The sequence below is a fragment of the Mauremys mutica genome, chromosome 1 (genome assembly GCF_020497125.1).
Source record: "Mauremys mutica isolate MM-2020 ecotype Southern chromosome 1, ASM2049712v1, whole genome shotgun sequence".
Lineage (NCBI taxonomy): Eukaryota > Metazoa > Chordata > Testudines > Geoemydidae > Mauremys > Mauremys mutica.
The window spans coordinates 132,866,281-132,875,677 of record NC_059072.1 but is presented as its reverse complement, the minus strand read 5'-3'; the positions used below and the strand labels follow the sequence as shown (position 1 = coordinate 132,875,677).

The following is a 9,397-nucleotide window of genomic DNA, read 5'->3' as shown; positions in this document are numbered from 1 at the left end:
ACTACCATTGCAACATCAATAGCATAGTTTGACAAGCAGTGTTTTTCTACTTCACTTATGGCCTAGTCATAAAGTACTGTGGGACTTTCGTTCATTTTGGTCAACTCAATAAAGCATTAAGCAAACACCCCTGGTTTTAGCAGTGTGACATGGCCAGTGGTGTTGATTCTAAGGTACAAGACCAAAGTCTTAGAAATCTTTTGCCAGTTACACTGGTGTGATACAGCAGTGAGATGGCTAGAGCATAGTACTGATCTGTATTAAGGCAATGTGGGAAAAGAAATGTGAGATAAGTTAGACAGGTGTGTAGGATGATAATTATCCCACAAGGTTACAGCTGTGCTTGTGTTAATTTAATCAACCAATTAGTTATTGCCTGATTGTTTGATATGATTGTATATAAGAGCATGCTGGAGTGGAATAAATGAGCTCTCTGCCTATGATCACACTTGGTTGTCAGACTCCGTTCCTGCTCCTGCGATGCAACAAATGGTGGAGAAGCTGGGGGCAATAGTATCGGTGGCCTGAAAAAAGGAGGCGCACCTGAGTCTCAGTGTCGAGCGGCTGGGAGCCGCAGGGCGTCCGAAAAGAGGGGCGCACCTGAGTCTCAGTGTTGAGCGGCTGGGAGCCGCAGGGCGTCCGAAAAAGAGGGGCGCACCTGAGCTCAGTGTTGAGCGGCAAGCCGCAGGGCGTCTGAAAAGGGAGGCACACCCGAACCCAGAGGTGAGCAGCTAATATGGGAACCGCTGCGTCAGCAGATCTGATACGCATCACGGAGCGGCGGGGAGAAAAGTTCCCCTCTGATGCGTTATCCTGCCTGATGCGGTGGGGACGAAGAAGGGGACTTTCCGTTCAACCAAGTACAATATTTGATAAAACTGTTTGGGAGCGGCTGGGCTGTGAGCTTTGGAAATCGGTGGCTCAGGGCGATAAGGAGGTTTTTTCCCTGAGTCCAGTATGGCTCACCGCGCAGAGAAGACTGGAGGAGTTTGAGGATGAGAGAAAACAACTGCAGAAAATGGCTGATTTTGCAGTAACACTGGAACAGGTTAAATTGATTCTGCATCAGCGAGATCTGCAGTTTGAATCTTTACAGCAAGAGCATCTAGTGCTCATGAAGCAGCTCACCTTAACCCAAGAATCATTGCACACCAAAGAGCAGTCCCTAAATGACCTACAGACTCAATATGATGAGCTGGTGGCCAGGTTAGAGGAATTCCAGGGTGATGTTATTTCCAAGGATGACACGATCCAATATTTGCAGAATGAGAAGATTGTCCTAGAGGTAGCTCTGCAAGCAGCAAAAGCAAGCAAAGAAGAACTTGATGAAGGAGCAAACTTCTTAGGTGAAAGTACTGAGGCAGCATCAGAAATCTTGGCACAATTGAGCCAGGTGGAAAATCTGCAACAGGAAAGTGCCAGCCTGAAGAAACAGACCCAAAAAGTAAAGGAGCAGTTCCTACAGCAAAAGGTAATGGTGGAAGCTTATCGAAGAGATACAAGTTCACAGGACCAGCTGATTAGTGAATTGAAATCTACAAAGAAGCGGCTGGATTTGGAAGTGAAAGAATTAAAACGGGAGCTACTGGAACTTCAAGGTGAAAAGCAGTCCATTGATGTTGAACGCTCAAGACTTCAGAAGGAAGTATCCCAGGTTCACCAGCAGATGGTGGAGTTAGAAAGCCACCTCCAGTCAGTGCAAAAGGAACGGGATGACATGGAGATACAGCTACAGTCTTTGCAGATTGATAAAGAACAAATGACATCTCTTGCTGAGGTGAATGAGGCATTAAAACTACAGGTAGAACAAATGCAAGAGGAAGCCAAAAAAGCCATCACTGAACAGAAACAAAAAATGAAGCGTCTGGGGTTAGATCTGACCAGTGCACAGAAAGAAATGAAGGCAAAACACAAAGCCTATGAGAATGCAGTTGGCATTCTTAGCCGCCGGCTGCAGGAAGCCCTCATTGCAAAGGAATCTTTTGAACTGGAGCTGAGCAAACTAAAAGCACAAATCGCTGATGGAGGAAATAACCAGGCTTCCCATGAAAGGATTCAAGCTTTGGAGATAGAGCTGCAGGCTGTTAGCCACAGTAAGATGATGTTGGAGAAAGAGCTGCAAGAAGTAATTTCACTCACCAGCCAGGAGCTTGAGGAGTATAGGGAAAAGGTGATTGAACTTGAGGATGAGCTTCAGGAATCTAGACGTTTCAGGAGGAAGATGTCAGAGGCATGTATCCCGAGAAAGGGAAAACGGCTTGTAGGTAGCAGTTTTAGACCGAGCTGGATGACCAAGCGTCTTAGAGGGGTCATTAAGAAAAAACAGAAAGTGTACCGGGAGTGGAAAATGGGAGGGATCAGCAAAGAAACCTACCTTATTGAGGTCAGAGGGTGTAGGGATGCAGTGAGAAAGGCAAAGCGACGGGTGGAGATGGACCTAGCGAAGGGGATTAAAACCAATAGCAAAAGGTTTTTTAGCCATATAAATAGGAAGAAAACCAAGAAGGAAGAAGTGGGACCGCTTAAAACTTTAAACGGAGTGGAGATTAGGGATAATCTTGGAATGGCACAATATCTGAATGAATATTTTGCCACGGTCTTTAATGAGGCTAATGAAGGGCTAAGGAATAGTGATAGAGGGACCGATGGGAATGAAGATATGGGGGTAGACATTACGGTATCTGAGGTGGAGGCCAAACTTGAACAGCTTAACGGAAGTAAATCGGGGGGCCCGGATAATCTTCATCCTAGAATATTAAGGGAATTGGCGAGTGATATTGCTAGCCCGTTAGCGATGATTTTTAATAAATCTCTAAATGCGGGGATTGTACCGTTGGACTGGAGATTAGCTAATGTAGTTCCTATATTCAAGAAGGGGAAAAAAAGTGACCGGGGTAACTACAGGCCTGTTAGTTTAACATCTGTAGTATGCAAAGTAATGGAAAAAATTTTGAAAGAGAGAGTGGTTAAGGAGCAGGAGGTCGATGACAACTGGGATAGATTACAGCATGGATTTACGAAAGGTAGATCGTGCCAAACCAATCTGATCTCCTTCTTTGAGAAAGTAACAGATTTTTTAGACGAGGGAAATGCGGTGGATCTAATATATCTGGATTTCAGTAAGGCGTTTGATACGGTACCGCATGAGGAATTATTGGTTAAATTGGAAAAGATGGGGATCGAAATGAAAATCCAGAGGTGGATAAGGAGTTGGTTAAAGGGGAGACTGCAGAGGGTAGTACTGAAAGGGGAACTGTCGGGTTGGAGGGGGGTTACCAGTGGAGTTCCTCAAGGTTCGGTTTTGGGTCCTATTTTATTCAATCTATTTATTGCTGACCTGGGAACCAAGAGTAGGAGTGGGCTGATAAAGTTTGCGGACGACACCAAGTTGGGAGGTATTGCCAATTCGGAGAAGGATCGGGATATCCTCCAGGGAGATTTGGATGACCTTGTAAACTGGAGTATTAGTAACAGGATGAAATTCAATAGTGAGAAGTGTAAGGTTATGCATTTAGGGATGACTAACAAGAATTTTAGTTATAAGCTAGGGACGCACCAGTTGGAAGTAACGGAGGAGGAGAAGGACCTGGGAGTCCTGGTTGATCGTAGGATGACTATGAGTAGGCAATGTGATGTGGCCGTTAAAAAAGCTAATGCGGTCTTGGGTTGCATTAGGCGGGGTATTTCTAGTAGGGATAAGGAAGTGCTAGTCCCGTTATATAAGGCGTTGGTGAGACCTCATTTGGAGTATTGTGTGCAGTTTTGGTCTCCCATGTTTAAGAAGGATGAGTTAAAACTGGAACGGGTACAAAGAAGGGCCACTAGAATGATCCGAGGAATGGAAGGCCTGTCGTATGAAAGGAGACTTGAGGAGCTCGGTTTGTTTTCCTTAACCAAAAGAAGGATAAGGGGAGATATGATTGCACTCTTTAAATATATCAGAGGGATAAATACCAGGGAAGGAGAGGAATTATTTCAGCTCAGTGCTAATGTAGACACGAGGACAAACGGATATAAATTGTCAGTCAGGAAATTTAGGCTTGAAATTAGACGTAGGTTTCTAACCATCAGGGGAGTGCAATACTGGAACAGCCTACCGAGGGAAACAGTAGGGGCGAAGGACCTCCATGACTTTAAGATTAAGCTAGATAAGTTTATGGAGGAGATGGTATAATAGGATAACGGGCTTAGTCAATAGGTCAATTAAGTGCCAAACTGGTACTTAATTGGGTCAAATTGGGTCAATGATATGATATTCTTAACCTTTTTCAGAGGGTATGGCTGGAGAGTCTTGCCCGCATGCTCGGGGTTCAGCTGACCGCCATATTTGGGGTCGGGAAGGAATTTTCCTCCAGGGCAGATTGGCAGTGTCCCTGGAGGTTTTTCGCCTTCCTCCGAAGCATGGGGCAGGGGTCGCTTGCTAAAAGAGTGGGTAGATCGGCTAATGTGGCCTGCATCTTGCAGGAGGTCAGACTAGATGATCATAATGGTCCCTTCTGATCTTGAATTCTATGATTCTATGATTCTATGAAGATAAAACGTTTAGAAGAAATAAACAAGAAGTTGGCTCTCGAACTGGAACATGAACGGGGGAAGCTCACTGGTCTTGGTCAGTCTAACACTGCTTTGCGAGAGCACAGCAACATCCCCGAAACAGTACTAGCAGAGAGAGAGGCAGACCTGGTGCAGCTGAATTTCCGGGTTCAAGCAGTTCTAAAGCGTAAAGAGGAGGAGGATCCGCAAATGAGGCAACTTATTCAAGCCTTACAGACTGCCTTAGAAAGAGAAAAGTCAAAAGTTAATAACCTTGGGGAGCAGGTTGTGGCAGCCAGGGTGGGTGCAGCGCATGACCGTCGTCATTATAGAGCTGCTGTTCTTGAGCTGAGTGAAATTAAGAAAGAGCTACAACCCAAAGAACTGCTTGTCCAAGCCCTTCAGGCTGAAGCAGATAAACTACAAGCTATTATTGAATGTGCTCACGCCTCTCTGAAGGCGCTCCTCTTAAGACAGAAAGGGGGGATTTGCAGTGAGCGGGCAGACGCCTTGGATAAGACGCCTGCCGCTCGGTTGCTAAAAGCTCTTTACGTGCTTAATTGGTTACATCTTGGTAAAAACAGCCAGGTGCCCCCCGCGATTAAACATGTCAGCGGGATGACTGGGGAAGGGCAGGGTGTGGCCCCCCGACCCTCGGTCAAATGGTTTGATTATCAGCAGCAAATATGGAAAGGACCAGTTGACTTGCTAACGTGGGGCAGGGGTTATGCGTGTGTTGCCACTGATGCAGGTCCCAGGTGGATACCGGCGAAGTGGGTTTGGCCTTGGCTGCGTCTTCCGGAGCAGATGCGGAGGAGCCTCACGAGACGCGCCCAGGCGCCGCGGAACCAGAGCCCCCGGAGGAGAATTGTTTGTTAGCTCTGTCAGGACTTTTCCTGTTTGATCCTATAGCATTTAGTGTATCATACAAATTATTATTTAGAGCATACAAATTATTTAGAGCTAAGATTCATGTCTTGTGTTTTTGTTATGTTTCGTGTTGTCTGTTTTCTGGCCAGAATTGTTGTTGTGTTGTTATGTGGTTTGATGTGTCTAGGACCTCCCCCCACCCTCAGTGTCAGTTTGATCGCCTGACATCTGAGGGATACTTTGGTAACAGCACAAGCTGGTGTGCAAAGGAGAGGGGGGAATCCTGTAGATTTTACATCATTTGTTTGTTGTGTTTTGTTTTTGTTTGTTCGGTGTTTTGGGGGTTATATGTTAAGGATTGCATGGTCATATAGGTTGGTCTTATAAAGTTTTAATTTTGGTTTGTGATAGGTTATAGTGTTATGCTGTTATGAGTTAGAAATGTTTTCTTCTTCTCTTTCTTTTCCCCTCTCCTTTTGATTTTTGAATACTGGGGGGAGGTGTGGGAAAAGAAATGTGAGATAAGTTAGACAGGTGTGTAGGATGATAATTATCCCACAAGGTTACAGCTGTGCTTGTGTTAATTTAATCAACCAATTAGTTATTGCCTGATTGTTTGATATGATTGTATATAAGAGCATGCTGGTGTGGAATAAACGAGCTCTCTGCCTATGATCACACTTGGTTGTCAGACTCCGTTCCTGCTCCTGCGATGCAACAAGGCAATCCCCTAGAAATAATTATGACTTCAAAACAGGGTGTACCTGCACCTGTGTGCTTCCAGTTACATCTAAATTAAAGGTGGAGATGCAGCATACATTGAACCCTGAAATGGGTGGAATTGAAGAAAGCATTAAAAGCCCCTCCTGTATCCCAATCTGGGGCAATTGTCTATATTAACATAAAAGAAGACATCCACTATAGTACAGCATTGGCCTGGATAACAATTTTATCAGGAGTCTGAAGGATCCTGAGATGTATACAGTCAACTCTGTGAACTTTCCCATCAATGGCTGCAGCCAGAGATCCACACAAAGGAACAGATCACAGTGCTGCTGGTTCTCAAGCATTTCCTGACCATTCTGCCTGAGGGAATCCAGACTTAGGTCTGGAAATCTCATTCACAGACTGGTGATGAGGCGCTGGCCCTGGAAGAAGATTTCCAGCTAATTCATCAAGAATCTAAGAGACTTGGGCAACAGGTAAGGAAATTTAATCCTATTAATTCCAAGGAGGAATGAGGGTAAAGAAGTGAGACAAGAGAAGAAGAACGACGTAGTGAGGGAGAGGAAAGCCATGTATGTGAATAATGCAGAAACAGGGGTATAATGCCCATTGTTTGTCCTCAAACAAATTCTCTGCAGTCTAGGATGTGCCCTGTAGTTTACTGTTCAGAAAGAGCCTAGTGAATGAGTGCAGCTGCATAGCCAGGAATGATTGGGGTATGAAAGCTGGCCATCTGAACTATTTTTGTTGGGGGCGGCTCTAGCTTTTTTGCTGCCCCAAGCACAGCAGTCAGGCTGTCTTCGGCGGTATGCCTGCAAGAGGTCCCCAGTCCCGTGGCTTCGGCGTACCCACCGCCGAATTGCCGCCATATCCGCGGGACCGGCGGACGTCCCACAAGCAAGCCGCCGAAGGCTGCCTGACTGCCGCCCTCGCAGGGACTGGCAGGGCGCCCCCCACGGCTTGCCGCCCCTGGCATGTGCTTGTAGCTCTGGTGCCTGGAGCCGCCGCTGATGTTAGTACTGACTTTGGTCTTCCTGAGAAGGAAGTCTAGTCTTTAGTGATTAGTGTGGGATCTGGTAATGGGGTACATGTTACCAGTATAGCAGAACCATGTTTATCCGAGCCTCCATTATCTGGCTCTCCATATTAACCGACCAACCATCACACACACAGGAATATGGGAAATTGATGTCACCTTGGCAACACTACTGTAACCATCGCAGCTTTTCAGCCTTGTAAAATGACCACGACTAGTAAGTGAAAAAGTGTAGTTCTGTCATTGGATGCTAAAATAGAGATTATTAATAAAATAAAAAGGATAGTCACTGGCAAAAATAGCCCAAGATTATAACATTGGAAAAAGCACAATATTGGACATCAAACACAATACTGAGCAAATTCTTAAATACAGAATGAATAACTCTGCATCCCGAAAGAACATGAAGCAATTGACGGACTCTGGTCTGGATGAAGCCCTTTATTGGTGGTTTATACAGACGGGAGAGGAAGGTATTCCTATTAGTGGTCCTTTACTATTTGAGAAGGCTAAGAGCTTTAATCAAACTTTAGGAGAGGACGCATGTTTCTCTGATAGTCAGCGATGGCTCAGTCAGTTTAAAAAGCCTAATGACATCTGACAACTGATTATCAGTTTTGCATTTTTATAAAATTGTACTGTTTGTGATGTCATACGTAAACCAACTATATAGAGATGGTGCCTTGTGTAACATTAAACGGACTTTGTACATGGTCCTTATAATGTTCAGGGTTAAAAAATAAAGTGTGTAAAAATGATCAGTACAACTTGTTAAAAACTCAGGTTGGTTTTCCTGTTAATAAATGAACAAAACATTCTTGTTTTCAAGAATCAAATGCGTTGTATATTCGGTTAAGGAGACAACAAGGGAGCTATGTTTTAATGCTTTTCTGGGAGGGGTCAGCTAGCTTAAAAGCGATGCTGCATCTTAAAATAACGGATAGAAAGCTCTTTGCCCATTCTCCTGACTATCTGAATTTTTGATTATCCAATCTGGCCCCAGTCCCAATTAGATTGGATAAATGGGGTTCTACGGTACTTGGTAGTCCAGTATTGATGGCTGGGAGGCCATATATGATCCTAAGAGAGCTCAGTGCTGATCACATAAACATCTGGACTGTGAACTGGAAAAGGGGAATTTCCCAAAGCACAGAAAAGGAGGAAAAAATACCAGTGTGGGTTAGGGATGAGAAAGAGAATGAGCTTCACAATTCAGGACAGGCAGAGCTCGTAGCAGTGCCTATAGTTAAGTTTGCCCAACACTTTCCATTAGAAGATTTTGTTTTCAGTTGGTCTTGATCTTCACATACTTCAACCACTTGGACTGAAATTTTCCATGGCAGGTTTTTTTGGAAAGTCCCAGCTAAAATAGTTCCACCATTTCTAAGAATGAGAAGAGAAAAACACGTTGTTTTGTCCATGTTAAGAAATGCTCCCAGCTGCTTTGTTGAGAAGCTCTAGCACCTCTAGGCGTTGGCAAAGGGACTTGAAGTCAATGGGAGCTGCACTTTGAACATATAAAGTGCTATATAATCCTAAGTACTCTGAAAAATCAGGTCCTAAGTATCTCAAATTGGGCACCCAAAATGAATAGACACTTTTGACAACGTTGGGCTTTAATCTCTCTCTGCCTCAGCTTGCCATCTGTAAAATGGGAAGAATAATAACCTCTCACCTCACAGAGGTGTTGTGAAGATAAATTTGTTGATGGCTGGGAGCGACTCAGATATTAGAGTGATGAGCACCACAGAAACAACCATGAGGAAATGAACAATTCAGTATTTAGTGCAAGGTTTGGATGGTGTGTGATAAATAAGGTGAGGAGCCACACTGAATGCTGAGTATAAAAAGAAATATTAAAGAGCTACCCATTCCATGAGCACCATCCATCCATCCTGTGCACTGAATGAGGTTGGGTCCTCTGAAAAAAATAGTACAAGATCAAGTAATTAAAACTGCATCATAATGCACTGAGGTTGCACAGGGAGCCTTAACTCTGACAGTTCGTAACTTTGGGGTGCTTGACTTTGCCACCTTAACATCCTTTTAATGTAGGCTCTTTGTTTTTGTTTGTTGTATGTAATTGTATTTAATATGACCCTTGAACTAGTGAATTCTCTGTATCTACTTTTTTTTAAATACCTGTCTCTCTCCCCATAACCAATCCTGTCCCTTTTCTTTGCTTCTTCCCCATCACCGCTTTCTCTACCCCCTTCCTTTCTCTTTCCACCT

The 9,397-nt window shown here is 44.3% G+C and overlaps 1 protein-coding gene across 1 annotated transcript; it reads left to right on the top strand.

The window, feature by feature from the left end:
- Window positions 1-149: 149 nt before the first annotated feature.
- On the top strand, window positions 150-7,938 carry LOC123345780 (golgin subfamily A member 3-like). The gene is made up of 4 exons (XM_044982865.1): window positions 150-173; window positions 974-2,230; window positions 4,534-4,958; window positions 7,496-7,938. The coding sequence occupies exons 1-4, from the start codon at window positions 150-152 to the stop codon at window positions 7,764-7,766; spliced, it is 1,977 nt and encodes a 658-aa protein (XP_044838800.1). The 3' UTR covers window positions 7,767-7,938.
- The last annotated feature ends 1,459 nt before the right edge of the window (window positions 7,939-9,397 follow it).

Excerpts from the sequence above, each read along its gene's own strand:
- LOC123345780 (XM_044982865.1), top strand. The coding sequence starts at position 150 with ATGGCCAGTGGTGTTGATTCTAAG. Across the intron at positions 2,231-4,533 it reads TCAGGAGGAAGATGTCAGAG|ATAAAACGTTTAGAAGAAAT; the intron begins GCATGTATCCCG and ends GATTCTATGAAG. Across the intron at positions 4,959-7,495 it reads GCTGAAGCAGATAAACTACA|AATATTGGACATCAAACACA; the intron begins AGCTATTATTGA and ends TGGAAAAAGCAC.